The sequence below is a fragment of the Chelon labrosus genome, assembly GCF_963514085.1.
Source record: "Chelon labrosus genome assembly, chromosome: 2".
NCBI classification, from domain to species: domain Eukaryota; kingdom Metazoa; phylum Chordata; class Actinopteri; order Mugiliformes; family Mugilidae; genus Chelon; species Chelon labrosus.
The window spans coordinates 14,650,097-14,669,466 of record NC_140338.1 but is presented as its reverse complement, the minus strand read 5'-3'; the positions used below and the strand labels follow the sequence as shown (position 1 = coordinate 14,669,466).

Sequence of the window (19,370 nt, the reverse complement as noted above, 5' to 3'; positions counted from 1 at the left end):
TAAACTAGTCCTTTATCACTTCAGTCAAGTAGGTCCTGTGTCAAATAGAATTGCGTGTTTATTAAGATTCACTGATTTCACAAGAACCATTTTTGCTTTGGAGCACACTTACTCCAAACGTGTTAATGCACGTTTGTCAGTCCCGTGTTTTCATATATAGCGTTATTTATTTTAGCTTGCCGTATCTTCCTATCCACCACTTTTCAATTTAACCACTGTAAACTTATACAACTAGTGTATATGTGTCTGAAAGCTCCTCTGTTTGCTCAGCTGAAGGTTACAGCCCCCACATGGCAGTGAAATGTAAACAGGAGAGCGCCGACTGGTCGTTGTTAAGATACCACCTTGACATGTTTCAGGCGAAGGGCCTTCCACCAGCCCCGACAACTGCCTGCTCCGCCGCCAGCTGCTCTTCAAGCTTCTGCTCTCTTTATTGACAGACATTAATTCCAGAGATCATATGCTGTGATGTGAGACCCAGGTCATGTGTTGCACATAAAACAATGATCCCTAACATGAGTTTATTTCTGTCTTTTTAAGGTGTCATTCGAACACAAGAACTGCTGGATCACGAGACAACACCTCACTACTGGCTGACGGTCTACGCGATGGATCGCGGCGTGGTGCCGCTCTCTGCTTTTGTCGAGGTCTACATCGAAGTGCAGGACGTCAACGACAATGCACCGCAGACCTCCGAACCGGTCTACTACCCCTCTGTCATGGAGAACTCCCCCAAAGATGTCTCGATCATCCAGATAAACGCAGTCGATCCAGACGCCAAGTCCAGTGATAAACTCACCTACAGGATCACCAGTGGCAATCCCCAGGGTTTCTTTGCCATCAACGCCAGAACAGGTAAGACTGTTGTTACTGGGGTGGAAATTAACTTCTCTGCAAATTCAGTCTACTGAACAAGAAGTCCCTGCTCGCGTGCCGTGAGCTTATACTGTATTTCAGGTGAAATTTTAACTTTGAATATGGGCTCTTACTGGTGAAAAAAAACATTCGACTATCACGAAGAAATCTGCTTATAGGCTATGAAAGGCAGCCCTTTTCCCGATGTACACCCAAATTATTAAATATTAACAGCAACACGATCTTACATTGCTAAGGTCACATCTCCTGCTTTTCATGTTAGCAGGGATCACTGCAGATATCCTCACGAACACGAATGGCGAGCAGGAATTTAGCTCGAAAAAAACGCATGTACTTTCCTCATTTAAATGCATCAAGTACAGTAAACGAGGCAAAGATTTAAAGATTGCTGTACATATTAAATAATCCTTTGAGACTCCAGGCCAGGTTTATACTGATGTGCATGGCTGACACAGGGTTTCTGCAAGGTTCCTGTTTCCTTTGTTGTGCAAAGGAAGAGCAGTGTGAACACAGTTTTTCACCCAGAAGAGGAGTGGGTTGAGCCCACTGGGGCTTTTCCACTCTAACACTCAAAAGTGTGTTCTCGTATGGTACTCTGGAAATGGTGTGATGATTAATATTTCATTGGGTCCTTTCAAAGTTGCTGGAGCATGCTATGTTTAGTTGAACGGCAGAAAAAAAGAGGCTTGTAATAGGTGCAAAGTGAAGCTGCATGTGCAGGCAGAGGTTTTCTGTCGATGCACAAAGTGATTCTTGTTAAGTCTTCATATCTCATTTGTTCTGCATCTTGTGCTGCTAAGAGATCAGTTTTCACAATGCAAAATAAACTAAGGGTATCAGTTATGTTAACCAACACAGATTGAAGTAATGTGCCAGTTAAACAGTCTCCCAAAGCGCTAGTTACTGAATTAGCTGTTCTTTCTTTCCTAGCTTACACCCAGGGCTCTCTTTGCCTTGAAAGCAAATGATCATTAGACTGAAATGTAGAATCGGTAGTGCAGCAGTTGCTCCAGTTTGTCTTCACTAACGTGTGTGGTCCTGTTTCCCAAGGTAGTCGCATCAACAAGCTGGAGTTATTTTTGTTGGAAGTGGCAATGTGAATTTTCTGACCAAATAAGGATTCATCATGTAGCATGCCTTCCATACAAGACTCTCTGTAACGCTGGGCACTTCCCAATGGGGAGGGGGAAAAAAAAAGAACAAATGAGAATGAGAAAGAAAAAGGTCAACTAAAGGTATTCACATACCGTTTGTTGTTTTGTCTGCATGCACGGCAAGATCGGCTTCGACATACAGATAAGAAAAGTCTGGGATGCTGAAAAAGGATAGTATTTCTCTTCTAACAAAGTAGTCATAACTAACAGCAAAAGCAGAACTTGAGCAGTGGAGAAAATACCCTTTTATATCTTTGGTATACTTTATTTTATATGCCTCTACAGATGCCATGATAACATGTTGCTGGAAAGGAATGTTGACAGTAAAGAAGAAGGTATTGCACTGAGTGGGTATTTCATTTTGCTGCGAGACCATATTTCTTTTTTCTTGCCCCAGTGGAGATGACCTTCAACTTTGATGAATTCATCTAAGTAATTCCTCGATTCAAGCCCAGATGCTGTTGTTTGTGGACTTTCACATATGCCCACAGTAAACTTACAGTGCATCGCTTATTTATCAGATAAATAAAGTTTTCTTAGCCCACATTCTTGCTCCAAGGATTCCAGCGTCCACTGTGGGAAAAACTTCTAAAAAAAATTCATGCATCTTTATGTGTATCTTTTTCTTAATGATGAAAAGAAGAAGAAGAGCTCACTGAACACAAAAATGGTTCAGCTGAAGCAGAAGGATGAGAGCCATTCATGCATATCAAAGCATGTTAAAACTTTAATCAGTGGGACACTAGAGCCCTCTGAGTCAGGTTCAACAAAGACGGGTTTAGACAAAAAAAATCTTTACTGAATCACTGCTCTGTTGCTTTGATTTTTTTTTCTATCTTGTTTTTGAAGATTGCCACTCTTAGTGGAGGTAAAGAGGTAGGTGGGGACAGAAAACAGGGAGCCTAGTGTAGCTGACTTCTAGAGGAGACTGTGAGTTATACAGAGAGCCACTTAAAAAAGAATAAAAAAACAAACAACATATATTTTATTTATTTATGTGGTATTAAAGTTCGAAATAGCTTGATATCTCTCTGCATTATCAACTCAATATGACGTTCTCACCGCATATTACAGGTTTTTGTAAATGTTTAAATTTACAACATGCAAGTCTCTGTAATTATATGTTCTAAATATTGCATTGGAAACATAGGCCCTGTCTTGGCACGTCAACAAAGCTCCACGAAGGGGTGGGAAAAAGGAAAAGACGTTAAGGCCTATGGTTTTTGTGTGGGTTATGGAACTTCATAGGCATGTGTTTCCAAGCTAACTAGCTAGCCTTCTGTCATGCGCTCCAGTCTTACGCCGCTTCCAGGCAGCCGGTTTCGCTTCAAACAAATATGAAGGCTTCACTTGACGCCTTGGGTGGCGTTAGTTGCCCTTTTACCACACTGTCCCACACTGGCTCAGCAAAGCGCAGGATGAAAGGCTTAGACCTACTTTATTTCTGCCAGGTAAACAAGTCCTGCTGTTTTGGATGTTCCAGCTCTACTCTCTTGCAAAGAGACACTATTGCAGTCCCAACATCTGAAAGCTCAGAACTTGACGGAGTGATACAGCTTTGCTTTTTGAAGGGACTGAAAAGGAGAGGGAAAAGGCGTATGGGGAGAAAACTGTGTGAGTCAGTTGGATATGAATAGGGCTTCAGGAAACGATTATTTTTTCAGTTAGCTGACCAATCTATCAATTATTTTCTATATCAGTGTGTCAGTGGGTAGTGTAATCGATGACGTAGACGAGTTGTTGCAGCCCTAGATATGAATAATGTGCTTTAAACCAGCGTGACATCAGTGAATTTAGACGATGCCGGTCTAACATTTGAAAAGATGAACCAGTGCTCTGTTGTCTGGTGGCCCAGATTGTTTCCCACCTACAGACAGGACCACACCTGTTCCTGGCTCTTCAGGCCTCATTTGGCAGCTAAGGAGAACGGAACTTCCTGGATAATCAGGATCACGAGGATGTGAGACAACTGCACGTGCATGTTTATGAGCTGTGTGTTAAATGTCACTTGGTTGTATTGAAGAGTAATCGAATGTTGTTTACTTCTTGGGTGTAACTTTAATATGACGGCCAACACACGGAGCACTTGAGACAGCCGGCCTACTAGCTGTTTACTTTTATTTCTCTATGCGAAATGGCTGCACTCTGAACTGGTTCATGTCAGGTTGACATTTGTTGCCCACTTTTCTGTGGAAGAATGAGCAGCGATTATTACCTGGTGAATCACTCTCTCTCTCTGAAATGACTTTGTGGACTTTGAACAGAGGTCTTATGCCAGGACATGCATGTGTTAGGGAAGGGCAACCAAGCACAGCAAGTAGACTGAGCACACACCACGCACTCACACACACAGCTATCTTAGTGAGGACATTCATTGACATAATGCATTCTTTAGCCCCCTTAGCCTAACCCAAATGATCTAACTGCCCAACCCTAATAGGCGGTTTAGACTTCTGTGTCAAATTGCCGCTGAAGCTAGCTGATGCGCACCTCCCCGGAAATGTAACTACGCGCTATGGCGACGCCGTTTCTCCGCCTCCGCAATTTTTGAATTGATTGTTTTGGAGTAATAAAGATAAAACACATAGAGGAAAGGTTAACTGAGACACTTTGGAGATACAAACATTTGCATGACACGTCTTCAGCGAAATATCGGCGAAAGTTTCAGTAGCCGTTGTTGAAAGTGAAGCAGGAAGTATAAACAAAAATTAACCCAACTGGCAAAAAAAAGACACAGCGCTGACTAGCATTTGGGTGCCGTTGTTACAGAGTGAGTCAGACTGACGAGCTCACATGTATAAATGGCTCGCACCTTCGTTGGCTATGTGCGTAGGTTGTAGCGCCTATGTCCCGCAGTACTCTAAAAGAGCCTTAACCATTTCCCTAACCCTAACCATAAACTAATTGTAACCTTTACCATAAAACCAAATCTTAACCCTAAACAGCCTTGTAAAGAAGGGAGGACCGGCCAAACTGTCCTCACACACCAGTGGTGTAGAACTTGTCCTCAGAAAGATAGCTGTACAAGTGCACACACACCACACACACACAGGAAGTGCGCCATATCTAAGCCAAGGAGAGAGGGCAGGAGCAAAGATCTCTTTGATATCTATCTTATCTTACTGAATACTCATTGCTCAACGTCCTGTTATACATACCCCACCTTTCTGTGCGTAGTATTAGTACCTTCTAATGCTTTTTTAATTGCCCCAGTGTTGTCCATTGGCGTTTTAGTGTAGATTATCATCAGGCGTGTGTAGTTTGCAATTTCTGGTTCGAAATGCCTGAAGCCTCCGCCCTTTAATAATGTCTCCTCTCTATTCATCACCAGACAATGTTGTTTTGAAAAGCTGTCAAGAACATGCCTATAATAGGATATGGCTGTCTATACATGATTGTTTTTGCCGTTTATGGCTGCTTTCATTCCAGTGGTTAAACACAAATGAACAAAGATCCAGGTGAGCTCTTGCTGTCGTATTGAAAGATTTCAGCCCATCCCTATTTCTCCGCCTGAAGCCAGCGACTCATTGTCATTATAAGAAAGGGGTTCTGTAGGTAATGCTTTGGCAAGCTTGTATACCTTCGACGGGTTTTATGTGTGTTTGGCTAAAGGCAAGCAGCCCCTGAGATTTGCAGCTGCGAGTCATTCACTTTATGCGGTGCTCGTATGAACTTTCAGGAACGCTTTCTCTGTTTGGGGAAAGAAGAATACACACACACACACACACACACACACACACACACATACTGGAATTATCAGTGGTTTACCAAAGCCCCAACCACTATCAGGGGAAGTGAGATAGGAAATGGATACTTCCAACAACTTCCTGATGTTTCCGGTGATTTGAGGGCAAACAATTGTCAAAGCTGTCGAAAGAGATTATGAGAAGAAAAGGTGGAAAGGAAATATTGCTGATTTTTGTCTCGAGACTTCAAAGGGTGGTCATGGTAGCTTTATTCTTTTAAACACATTATCTTTAAACAAATCCAATCTGAGACCTTTGTTGCGTGATGTCTTTTTATAAATGTGGAATTCGTTTTCTTTTTCATGAATGCCACAGTCCTGGTATTGTGGATGCCTGAAGATTTATTGGCTCTTGGTTGAGTTCTATGAACACAGATTAGAAAATTAAATTAAGAAGCATTCCTCCAACACTTCTGTGTGGAGATCTTCTTGACATTGCTATAAAAACGAAGGATGAGCAGACTTTTACTCATCTATCAGCTTTACAACAACGCAACAGGAAAGTGTGGACCTTCGAGGTGACCAAACTCATGAGCTAAATGCAAGAAAAAGGATTTAACCTAGTGGCCTTCTTTTTACACCCTAGTTATTACAACCATTTGTGTAATCAACGTGGTTAATTTAATTTAGAGTTTGGGCTCTGGTGACCGATGCACTGCTATCACTGTCGCTGTTACAGTGAGGTTTAGGGAGGTAAACCACAGCTCACAAGCATCAGACGTCTGACAACAGATTAAACACGGTTCCTGACATTAAGCCATCACTGCACAGTCCATTTACAATGGGAAGTGCTTCAGTTTGAATGTTTTATCACTTAACGTGCTCCTGCTCGGGGGTTAAAGCGGAAGTGCTCCGAGACACCTCTGTTTAATGGACCAAGGTGCTCTTGCCTGGTACACATCAAAAGGCTATTAGGGTGTTCTCACCCACTCAAGTGAACCACACATGCAGGCATCTCAGACGTGGAGGATGTAGAACCACCTTGAAAAAAATGACAAGTATTAGGCTACCGCTTCTAGGACTGCTGTCAGTGAATGTGTAGGCAGCTGTTACCTGAAGGACACATTGCAAAGGCCTTGTCGCACCGTAAGTTGGAACAGCAGAATTCATCTGCACATCTTCCTGAAATATGTATTAATCTGGAGGCTAGCATCTGCTTGCAGGGCTAGATGTCAGATGTCTGCTTTAGCAAGTTCCTACCAGTTATTTCTGACTCTAATGCAATACTGCCTATGCCTGTGCACGCCATGCATGACAGTCAAATCATTCTCTAGCAATTATATATCAGGATTCACAGAGGTCAAAATTGCCTGCCTTGGCTTCTTCCAAACATTCCATTCATTTGCTCCATGTAACACTCACTTTAAGAAGCGCTAGGGAACCTGAATCCCCATAGCACCAAGTCTTCCATGACGGGACTGTCTTTTGAGATTACTAATAAGCCTTGCAGCTGTGAGGTGCTGAGATATCTCAATCCCAGTGTAAACAGAGCCTTCCCCTCTCAATGCCTTTTACTCATATTCACAAAGACCTTATGTATGTATGAATGTGTTTGGATTAACTTCCATGGTCTGCGTTGGTTGGGTTTGTTTAATTTCTGTGTGTTCCTGGAAAGGATATTTGTTGGACTGCACAGACTTTTAAATGCCATGCCAGGCATTGCTTTCCCTTGCAATAAAACAGAGCTGCGAGCATCTCTTGTCCAGCAGCATTATGGCGACTTGGTTGTATAAAAAAGCGACACACAGCTCCTACTAAAGTACCAGTCCCTATTTAAACTTTCACAGTTTGGACCGGCTTTGAATAGTTGGTATTTGAGAGTATTGATGGCGTCACGAGAGCAAGAATAGCTACGATGCACAGTGTTGTCTTAGGCACGAATGGGAGACACTTAAACCACAGTGAAGGAGATAATATTGAAGTAGCCGTCTGGGGTTGCAGAAACATAAGAACTGTGACAGTCTGTGTTCATTGTTTTCCTCACAAAAGAAAAATAGCGTTAAATGCTGATTTGTCACAGTCCAGAGCCTTGGTGACACTAAATATCTCAAGGACTTTAAACTGCTGTTGTACCTTTCCAGCCACTGCAGACTCCTAGCACATTCCTGATTGTCTGGAGTCTCAGCTAAATGTGTGTCACTCTTGAGACTGCTAATCACAGCAGCAATGTGCGAGTACGAACCACCCCAAAAATGTCCTGAACTCCTTAACTCCCTCCAGGCCTCCATTTTGGAGCAGCGGTTCTAGCGCTGAAGGACATGGTTGAGAGTGCCACTGCTGCTTTGCTGTTGATTTTCTCCCCCTCTCAAAACAGCATGGCTATAATTACTGTCGGCCCAGCTCAGCCCACGCCTGAGGATGGCTTTTTGTGTGTAAGTGTATATGTGTGTGTGTGTGTGTGTGTGTGTGTGTTGTGACAAAGGCTGTGGCTTGGAAGTGCAGACTACTTCGGTCAGCTCTGGCTCGCTAACCGGTCATTTTATAGTTCCTTAACATTTAGGTAGCGATAGGGAGGTATGCACCTTTATTGACTAGAACACCAATGCCAACACAGTCCTGCATGGAATAACCGAGCCTTGCAGGATGTGTTTAAATACATTATGGTTTTTAAAGTTGGGATTTTTTTTTTTTTTGGAAAGAACTTGTTGTGATTTTGTTTTTCTGAAAGTGAAATCCATGCCTAAATATTAGAGTGGGCGGCAAGTCCCGTGGTCAGGGATCTGGCAGTGAGCTGGCAGCGTGTCAGACTTGACTGGAACAGAAGCAAACAAAATCTTTTTAAGCCACAACACAGCGTGCATGAAAATAGCTTTACTCATTCGCAGCAGATGCGACGCACTTTTTGCATTTCAGACGTTTGATTTTTCCTCTCGGACCTTAAACAGGATTAATGCTTCAGTGAAACTCTTTTGGCTCTAAAGTTGAGCTTGTCGTACAAACAATTCCACCGAGGCACATTGCCCCGAATCAGGCTGTCTAACTATTCAAGAGCTGAGTATGAGCATTGTTTAGAAACTGTTTCTCCTGTTTCAAGATGTGCTGCTTTGTCTTTCGCAATATTAAATTGAATATCTTCAAGTGTGCACATTTTTCACAACTTACTGCCATTTTTTACACCAAATAATGAGCTGATGACCGTTAGCTGCAACCCTAGACCACTCAGTATCCATGTAGAACAATCTTTGTATGATTTAAAATAGGAACCTGTTGAAAACTGGAGGATTGCATCATTGTATTTTCTGTTTCTCACGCATTCAGAATACACCTTTTGGGAGGAAATGTTGTCGCTGTGCTGTGCTGGTAGGTCGACACCCTGCTGTTGCCAAGGGCACAACCGTATCTGGAAGTAGACCTTTCCAAACCCCTTGCAGCTTATGTCACTCTAGACACTGACATTTCATCAGGGTATTGTAATGAAATCCGAGCATGCTCCCTATGCTGTACTTGAACTGTTGTTATTTTGACTTCCAACAAATAGTCAGAATTAAACATGGACATATTTCCTGCTTTCCTGCTTGCCAGGTTTTTCATCTTGTACTCTATTTCAACGATTTTAAACGTATTCCCTGTCCTTATTTTGAAGTAGATGTGGTCGTGCTGTAGAACTGGAGAGAAAGCGAAAGAGAGACTCGTCGTGAACCAAAATATACCCTCGTTTTGAACATGCACACATAAACAAAAGGAAACCACTAATATGCTATCCTGTGTCATTAACTCATCTTCCAGCATTCCTGCTGCTGCAGAATTGAGGTCTAAATTATGTTTGGTAAATGGTTCTCAGAACTCCCATTTGCCTTTGCAAGGCAGAACTAAAACCAAATTTCTGTTTTTCATAGTGGGTTCGGGATGCAGGCCCCTTTTTTTTATTGCATTGGTTTTGCTTAAGTTGTGTTGCAGAGGAGCACAGCATGTAGCCCATACAGCTTACATTACATGCACTGCGTCGGTTGTGATAGCTCGCGTTGTTTTGATTAGGCACTTGATTTGCGGAGAAGTTATAAATTAGACACCCCTACTCGGCCTGGTTAATGTTGTCATCTGTATTCTGCTGCACAATGCGCGCTCAGAGAGAAGAGCCACCTAGCACAGCACGCAGGGGATCTTCAAAGCATTACCATCCGTCATCTCCGGCCTCGCTGAAGCACATGAATAATTAGTCAGCGCGGCCTGTTTTCATGCGGCACAGCAGAACTATTAGTTTTGATGATAGTAATCTATAGCTCGCGAACTCATGCAACCTGTGGTGATCCTCGGCTAAGCCTTGCAGACGTCATGCAACACGGCAACTTCAAGAAATGTTACTTTTCTTCTGACCAGATATCAGTGGACGTATATCTTTACAGCTCGCCATGAATAAGGCCTAAGAAGCAGAGGACGAAAAAAGAGGGAGCAAAAGTGCCTCGCTCATTTGCCTCAATCGCTGTGCTAGGGAGCGCTATTTCAGGACCTCTAAGTTGTGGCCTGCTATTCCTGTTGCAGGCATATGTGCCATTGATGGGTTTGGGTTTCGGAAATCCTTTGCTTTATGCTAATCAGGCGCAGTGTGGCAAGCAGACAGCTCTGGTGCGGTTGAAGCTGGCATGTCTACTCTACACTCAGTGTCTCTGCAAAGTTGCAATTACACTGGGAGTGAGAACAGAATGCTGCCTATAATGTTGCAGAGAAGCACTACCCATCCCCCCCCCTTTTTTCTTCTCTTTTCGTCCCTTGTTTGTGAACTTGATTGGAAATCAGATTAGCCAGGAACTCGGAGGCTTGTTTTAGTTTTTACTTTTGTCCAAATGAGGCTTAACAAAGTTCCCTCTGTGTGATCAGTGTCACACAACCTCTATCATCCTACTTAAACTGAACTATAAGAGCTCAAAGAGATTCTTAAAACGCCCCCAACTATCAGCAAGATCTGTTTTCTGAAGTTTTTTTTTTTTTTTTTTTTTTTTCTCTGTTGCAAAAAGCGCTCGGAGTTGCGGGTGATGTCTGGCCGACTGTCTATTTATTCAGCTTGTGGAAAAACTGAAAGTAGGGTGTCAAGGCTATGCTGCTGTTTGGGCTCTATTTGCAGATCTTTGTGATATTTCACATATGTAAGACAGTATAATGGGCCGTCTGGCAACTGGGAAGACCACAGGGAGAACACTCTTCACTCATGGGTGTCTGAGGAGATAGCCACCAGGGTTCAGATTATGTCACCCAACAGTTAGTGGCAGGTTTGTTTTTCTTTCTCTCTTTTTTTTTTAATCAGTCTCATTTAGAAGTAGTTTTCTAGTAATCGAGTGTTGCTGTTTTGTTTCTTACAAGTAGGACAATTGCCATTTTTGTCATTAATTTGTGAGCAACACAAATACTAGGCCGGATGTTTTAGTGCTTTTCAGACAAGTCATAAGTTTGGGACACTGTTTGAATTGTGCCGTAAACATTGTAGATGCTTCTCTTCTGCAAAATGTTTTAACTTTGAGGGTGACATGCATGTCTATCCAATTATCCAGCTATTTTTTTTTTTGGTATTATAGACTAGCTGCTCAGTTGGGCTCTTTGTGATCACTTTCCTAATACTGACAAATGCTCAGTTGATTTGACTTCTTTGTTTATATGGTGCACTCTTTTATGTGTCCCATTAATATTATTAATTGTCTTCCACAGGTCTGGTAACAACCACTTCAAGGAAACTGGACCGAGAGCAACAAGATGAGCACATTCTCGAGGTAAACACTTCATTTGGCTGCTTTTCAATCAGACTAGAGACAATAACAAGAAACACGTGTGAGGCTCTTTTATTTATTTAGCAACGTGCTAATCAGAAAGTTTCAAAGTCAGCACGTTAGGTTCCCAGTTGGAGAAAAAAACAAATTTGAACCAGAGATCTGTTTTCCGTCGCTGAGGTTTGGCATTTCCAGACAACTCTGGCTGGGTGCCAAGTGCTGCCAACAAATAACGTCCTCTTGTAAATGCAAGAAAGAAGGTCTTTTTCCGAATACTTTCTCCTTGTGCTGATTTCCGGATGGGGTAGGAGGGAGAGGTGGGAGGCGTGTGGGAGATCCTGGTGACTGTTCCTTTGTTCTTTCCCACTGTTCCGTCTCATGGATGGAGCAAGCTGGGACAGGAAACTGCTGTCAAACCAACAGGCCAACGTCTAAACTTGCGGGTTTTAATTGAGCTCGGCTCCATGCTCTTCTGACACTCCCCTCCCTCTCTCTCGCCGCACAGCCAAGGTTAATAATAGCCGTTTTAATTGTGTTTCCGGTGCCGACGAGGACCAGATTGGACGCCTTTTAATTATTGTTAAAAGTCGCACAATTCAGTGATCTCTGGGTGACAGTTTATACGGGAGCATATGGTGCCAGAGCAGCGTCGAACTTCATACTGTGATTGTACATTCCACTGCACTAATTGCATTACAGGACTGCAAGTAAATGATAGGGACAAAAGTGTGGAAAACTGGAAGAAAACGAGGGGAAGCTGATGAGAGAATGGTGCTTTATCTGTTGAATTCAGGAAGACTAAAAGACGTCAGAGTCAAAAACTCAAAGCGCCCCCATCCAGTGGTTTGCTGTAAATGTTGAATTGCTTCTTCCAACATGTGGCTAAAAGCTGTACAGTGTCTAAGTCGGAGGTAGTGTTTGTAGTCTTAAAAAAAAAAGAAATTAATAATCAAATTCTCGCTTAAGCCGGGATCATGAACGTTCATTTGTCTTATTTGACAAAATGCTTTCAGACAGACATTTAACAACCACATTAAACATTCAGCTCAAACCGTTAGGACACTTTAATGTCAAGCCAAATTCAACACTCCTCTTCATGCTAATATTCCTGGGTTTGTTTGTAATATTTATTGCTAAACTTTCATCTTAATGCTTAAACTTCAGTGGAAAAAGAAAAGAGAGCTAATAAAAAAAATAACAAATTAAAAGTTTTCCCTTTACATTCCTCTTTAATTGGAGCATGGGTTGGAGGGGAGAGGTTTGAAGAAACTTTTTACCTAAATGGTAGAAAGTGGCTGAATGAACACAGCCTCAAAAGACCTCCGTAGCCATGGCAACTTAAGAAGTTTGTGCCTGTTGGTTATTGGGAATTTGGCAGGAAGCTCTTTATTGGGCTGCACATTCGCGGAGCAGCGCAGACACCTAAACCCTACAATTTGTCGCCCAGGTGCGATCCGAGCAAATCAAGTCGAAGTCCTGACTGGTGCTGGAGTTTTTTTGTACAAGCTCGTCGTAGGAGAAGAGACAAAGCATGCGGGAATATGTGGAACATGTGGAGCAATTAAGGTGGGGGCTGTGTCAGCATTGTTTGCACCAAATGCCAAGAAAAGGTGGAGGGAGCACAGGGGGCCTTCGAGCTTTTATGATGAGATGGATGGGGGTTGGTAGTCGTCGTGTGTCTGTGTGGGAAAGAGAGAGAGAGAGAGAGAGAGAGAGAGAGAGAGCTAAAAGCAGAAAGGCAGTGGGGGAATTTGAGAAAAGGCAAAGCTGCTCTTGATGGTCTGAGTGTAGGCTCTAGCGGCAGGATCAGAGGCCTTAGTCTGTGGAGGGAGGGGGTGGGTAAATAGCAAAAGTGGGACATGCCAGGACATGCTGAGGATTCAGGCCTGAGACTGCAGGGAACACATTATAATGTAAAAGCAGAGGTGAATGGGATCTTCATGTCTGCTGCCTGGAGCCTATCTCAGCTTGCAGTAGATGCAGCATGGGGAATTTGACAAAGACATTAGATCCTCGATCGTCCAAGCCCCCCTTTTCTATTGGGTAAGCGTATAAAATGTCAAAAATAGCAATAGACTGGCATCATATGTGTTAGACCCCCCTTGTTTAAAAACAGAGGATAACAGTACACGTTTTCAGATCATTCCCAGCTCCTCAGTCTCCTCGGCACAGCTGGCTTAACACAGCTGGAAATAGGTGTGAATGTTGGATTGTCATGGGGGCGTTGATGGTATTAACCGGTCCGACGTGCAGTTTGAACAGAAAATAAATCCTCCAGACCACCTCCAGATGTGGTCAGAGATCAGATGTTTCAAATGCGATCTCAGTGTGTCCTGGGGGTGTTCACACCTGTCTTTTACGCTCACAATCAAATTGCCCAGATAGAATCTTAATGCAAGGTGCATAGACTGTATATAAATATGGACAGTGTCTCCCCACTTCCTTGCATTGGCCAAACTGATGCTATTTTCCCAGGGATACGGGCAGCGCCATTTTGTAACTCTGGAGCCAGAGTCTGCACAGTATGGTCTGAGAGTTGAGCCATGCAGAGGCACAATATCGATAACCCGAACATACTTCCGCCAGACTCACTCGCGTTTTCATTTAATTAATACTGCACTCTGCTCTACCGCCACCAGTTACAAGGAAATGTTGGATTATACATTGTACTTGTTTTTACATTTTTTATAACTCTTACGGGCTGCTTTACGGAGCGGTTGGCATGGCAACCGGTTGTTGCCATTGTGTCACATCCTGTTTCAAATAACTAACTAAAATGAAACTTATCCAAAGAAGTTTTAGTTCTAACATGGAGGGGGTGGAGCTTATGATCTATACTGCAGCCAGTCACCAGGGGGAGCTCTACTTGCTTTGGCTTCACTTTTGAAGAGCTGTTCCGCCGTTCATGTTTCTACAGTCTATGATCTCAACAGGTTCATAGAGGAAATGACTCTCCATACCAGCAGGTGGCAGTATTCTTCATTCATCTGGTCAGAAGGGGAAACTTGGATTCAATAGGAAGCCATGAAAAATATTTGTATAATGCAATGTTCAGATTAAGGTGAAAAACAAGAACTGTCTGTATGAGTCCTCTTGACCTCGATGTTGCTTGGTTTTAGCACATCCACTTTTTTTTTCTCTCTCATTTTCTCTCTTACCAATGGGCTTCGCTGTCCCAGCAGGGGTCCAACTACTGCCAACAATGAAAACAAACTGGCCAACTCAACAAACATAATTTTGTTTGTCACGGCCCTACTTCAGCTCACTGTAACAGAAATGTTTTTACAGTGACTAACAATATCATTAACAGTTTATTCTTATTATCAGATAGTTTTATTAAACGCTGAACACATTACTTTATTTGGTCAGTTAGCTATATCTTACATCGTTTTAAGGCACTTTCAGACCGTCTTATGCACAGTTTGCCTTTTGTCTCAAATAAAGTTTTTTTTTTATAAAATTGTTCCAAAGTGATGCATACATTTACGCATATAGCAGTTTTAACCTTATTTCAAGCCTTCATATGACGCCTAACATGTGCAAAGTAACCGTTTGGAGTATAGAAAGAGGTCTATCAGGCACGTAGCCGCAGCCAAATAACTCCTGCGATCATAATGGAAATCTTCATTACACGCCACAGGATAGGCATCAACACATCATTCCTTAGAGAGACATTCACGCTCTGGTTTCTTGTCATCCCATTTAATTAATTCTGCTCATGTGTCTAGCATGGACAGCTGCAGACACCGGGAGGAAAAACAAAAACACATTACTTTAGTAATTGAAACTATGGAGCCGAGTGGCGCTCGCCTGGCCCTGGACTCCTGACTGTTTTTAGTGAAGTACTTAGCAGATGGTTTTAAATGACTGTGACATTTGTTATGATGCCCTTCTACACTACTTTGCAGCATAGAGCTAGAAAAACTCACATCTCTGCCAGGGCACAGACGCACAAACGCTTGGGCCGATTTTTCAGGGAACTCAATAAAAATTGTGTTTGTTCAGGTCAGCCTGTGGCATTTTCCATTTGATTAAGCTCCTCACTCCGTACACTCGAATGTCCAAAGCCACGCTGATGTGTTGCATCATGGCACAAATTAGAAAGCCGCGCCGCGCCACCAGTAACACTTTGTTTCATGACTTGAATTTAGGTTCATTAATGATGCAGTCGTTCGATGCTGTCTTTTATAGCGGCTGCTACTGGGGTTTAAAGAAGCCCCCGGCCTTTAGTTGAGAGCATGTTAATGTTTATTAGCAGTTCAAAATCTTAGTCTTCAAGCTCAGCACAGAATCAGGGCAGCTGGTGCTATCAGACTCAATAGGTGCAGCTAATTAAAAATAATTAGCTCTGATGTGTTCTTCATATGCCAGCAATGCAAGTAACAGTTATCATGATCACAGGCAAACATAGATATATACATGTTTTTGATTAAACCAATCATGTTCAAGTCAAATTCATCACATTTTGCTGGTAACTCCTTTTAGGAAACCGTGGGTTCAGTATATAAAATAAAGCATTAAGAAACTGTCTTAAATTGTTATACTAATTACTTTAATGTTTTATCTTCAAACAGCAAAGAGACATGTATTTAAGTTGTGCACACTCTCTCTCTACAAACATCTGCCTGACATTCAAAGTTGTGCATTCATTGGACAGTTGTTCTTTTTTACAACCTCAAAAAACACTTTTTTTGTAGCGCTTCATGACTGTTAGACGCTATCACGTTCTCCTCCAACAAAAGAAAGTAGAACATCGCGTTACTGTTGCCTATTTGTTTTTTTGTGTTTTTTTTTTTAAGCGACACATGCGTTTCACAAAAGACCACTGGCAGCAAATCTCAAAAGGAATGGCTTTTAATTCTGGCTGTCAGTCAACCCACGAAAGAGAACGAAGCGGAATGAAAGGATGGTGAAGGCAAAAAAAACGTGCTTCCATTTTTCATCTTTTTTTAATTTCTTGTTATTAATCTTAAGCTTTGCTCTTTGATGGATTTCAGAGTGTCTTGATCTTTAAAGAGTCCCTGGATGGTTGTACGTAATATTCATTAGGACCGATGACATTATTCACTGCCTCTGGGTTCCAAAAACTACAATTGTGAAAGAAAACAATAGAGCCATTGAGTCTTGAAGGGATGAGAGTTATTAAATGTGATTTAAAGTTCACTGCTCTGTCAGATAATATTTCTCACCCCTTTAAGACGCACTTCTCAGTCTGAAGTAAGTTGCTCTCTCTCCGCAGGTCACCATCACCGATCATGGCGTTCCCACTAAATCCACCACAGTCCGCGTCATCGTCCAGGTCCTCGACGACAATGACAACAGGCCGCAGTTTCTGGAGAAGATCTACAAGATCCAACTCCCTGAGCGGGAGAGGCCGGAGAGAGAGAGGGCTATGAAGAGAGACCCGGTGTATCGGGTAATTGCATCGGACCGCGATGAGGGACCCAATGCTGAGATCTCGTACAGCATTGAGGAAGGAGATGAACATGGCAAGTTTTTTATTGAGCCCAAGACAGGCCTGGTGTCGTCCAAGAAGTTCTCTGCTGCCGGAGAATATGACATCCTTACAGTGAGTATCTAATTCTTAGGACTTCTCTCTGCCCTCAGCAAGACAGTCTCTGAACAAGCAGTACATTTCTATTCTCCTCATCCTCTTCAGTTTCCCGCTTCCCTCTGTTTCTCTGCTCTTCCTTTTTTTTTTTTAGTTTTTGTGTTTCAAAATGCTGTGAAAGTATTTGTGAGAAAGACAAAATGCTAATTAGTCCGCATGCATCATGTTGGATGACAAGTGTAGAGGGAAAATATTTGCAAAAGCATCGACTACGGATTTTTAGGCGCATGTTCTAAACACAACCCAACAATATCCAATTAGGACCAAGATATTACTGTGTGTATGTTTGCTTTCCTGGCTCTGATTCTGCTGCTGTGCTGCCTCGGTTACCAAGAGCCAGGTTTGTCCACCGTTCTTGCCTCGTCACACTTTGGCTGCTATCAGTTTCACAGCACTGTGACGGTTGTTCGTCCGGAAACCTTAGAATTAGCTCAATATCAGCGCGTTATGTGTGTTAATAAACGCTATCTGTCGATGTTTCACCTGTTAGCTGAGGCCTTTTGTCATCACACTTGGCAGTGATCATTTTCTTAAATTTAAAGTGTTTTTTTTATCTACAAAAGTTGTACTTCCTGCTGAAAGAAGACACTGCTCAGCACAGTTCACAGTACAGTACATTGAAGTCCTCACAAAAGAACACCACACAAAAGGTGTTTTGTTATTCAGAACTGCTGCCAATGCGGACAGCTCGGAGCGCTGGTAGAATTAACTCGTGAAGGGTTTCAGGTAGACGAGCTAGAGAGCGGTACAGAAACTCATTTGCAACACAAGTGCCGCACAACACCGCGTAACACAAACTTTCACTCTCTGCCTCTCTCAGATTAAAGCGGTCGACAATGGACGCCCTCAGAAAACCTCCGCTTGTCGTCTGCACATCGAGTGGATTGCCAAACCAGAAGTGCCGGCCGATGCGGCTCCCCTGCTTTTTGAGGAGTCCCCCTTCAGCTTTTCCGTAATGGAAAGCGACCCGGTGGCGCACATGGTGGGCGTCGTCGCCACAGAGTCCTCTGACGTTCCCGTGTGGTTTGAAATCACAGGTACTTCCTCTTCCTCCACATTTGTATATGGTATTAGCATTAACATAATATATCTATGTGCTATAGCTGGACATGTTTTATGTTATGGTGCATTAACAGTTGCAGTATTTAATCTTAACTAACTAACTAAAATATAATTCCTATAAAATGTATAATCTTGTGAGATGGACCATTTCAAATTGCATAGGACAGCCAAACAGGAGTGACATGTGTAAATTAGCCACAGCTAAACTTAGCTAAAGCTAACCACGGAAGCTAAAGCTAATATTAAGCATTTTTACTTGTTGATGATTGTTCTAAATTCATAGATGTAAATTAATAAACATTTATATACCAATAATAATTTATTATTTTAACATAAATTCAGTCATGATGCAGAAATACGTACACCCGGTTAGCTAGTAGCCTCTTAAAGCTAACTAGCTTATCAAAGTCGTCCACCTCTGTTTAATTCGTTCAGTTTGATGTGGTGATTTCAAAATGGAGTATTTAATATTATTTACTGAATAAATAACAAGACACGAGTATATAAAAAATCCCACTAATTGAGGACTGTAAATAATGTGAATAAAGTTCAACAAAAAGAAAGGTAAAACTACATTTTCCCTTAAAGACAGTGGCTCTTGTGTTTGTTCTGTGGTAGCTGTCGGTTCCTTATCAGCCTAAACCGGTCTGAAGTAAAGCTCCCTCTTTCTTGCGCACTTTACTCGCCAGCCTGACGACATACAACCAATTTTCTCAATTTCACTGCCTGCGAAGTTCCTGCTCTTTGCGTTTAAGGAGCAGCGTATATAACAGAATAGCCTCATGAATCAGCAGGTCAGAATCAATAAATATTGATACCAGTTGTTTCATGCTAGGCAGTTGAGATGCAATATACGCACAATTGTTACCAGCTCTGTTTTAAAGTGCTAAAACATAATTCATCTTCTCTTAAATGTGTCAGTTTTTTTTTTACTTACGGTAAAACTGTGCATGTGACGATTAAAATAATAAAAAAAAAAAATATATCCTTTTGGAAATGCTTGCCTCCTCTCCCTTCCTCCCGGCCTGCCTTCCCTCTAATCAATGTCTGACTGACACGTCTCTTTTCTTCTCTTTGTCTGTGCTCTTTTACTGCTTTCCTCTTTTCTCTGGAATGTTCTGTTTGGTTGGATTTTTGCAAGGCGGCATAGAGGATACTGAGATGTTTTACATCCTTCAGATGGCTTGTGACCACAACTGTACAGCAGAAGGTAGCTGCTGGAATCT

The 19,370-nt window shown here is 42.3% G+C and overlaps 1 protein-coding gene across 3 annotated transcripts in view; it reads left to right on the top strand.

Moving 5' to 3' along the window:
- The window catches only part of fat1a (FAT atypical cadherin 1a), a 71,973-nt gene that overhangs the window by 17,026 nt on the left and 35,577 nt on the right, over positions 1 to 19,370 (top strand). For all 3 annotated transcript variants that reach the window (XM_084574114.1, XM_084574113.1, XM_084574115.1), the window contains exons 3-6: positions 541 to 855; positions 11,413 to 11,474; positions 16,711 to 17,040; positions 17,903 to 18,119. In XM_084574114.1, coding sequence (XP_084430240.1) covers positions 541 to 855; positions 11,413 to 11,474; positions 16,711 to 17,040; positions 17,903 to 18,119 — 924 coding nt within the window. The remainder of the gene's footprint in view (positions 1 to 540; positions 856 to 11,412; positions 11,475 to 16,710; positions 17,041 to 17,902; positions 18,120 to 19,370) is intronic.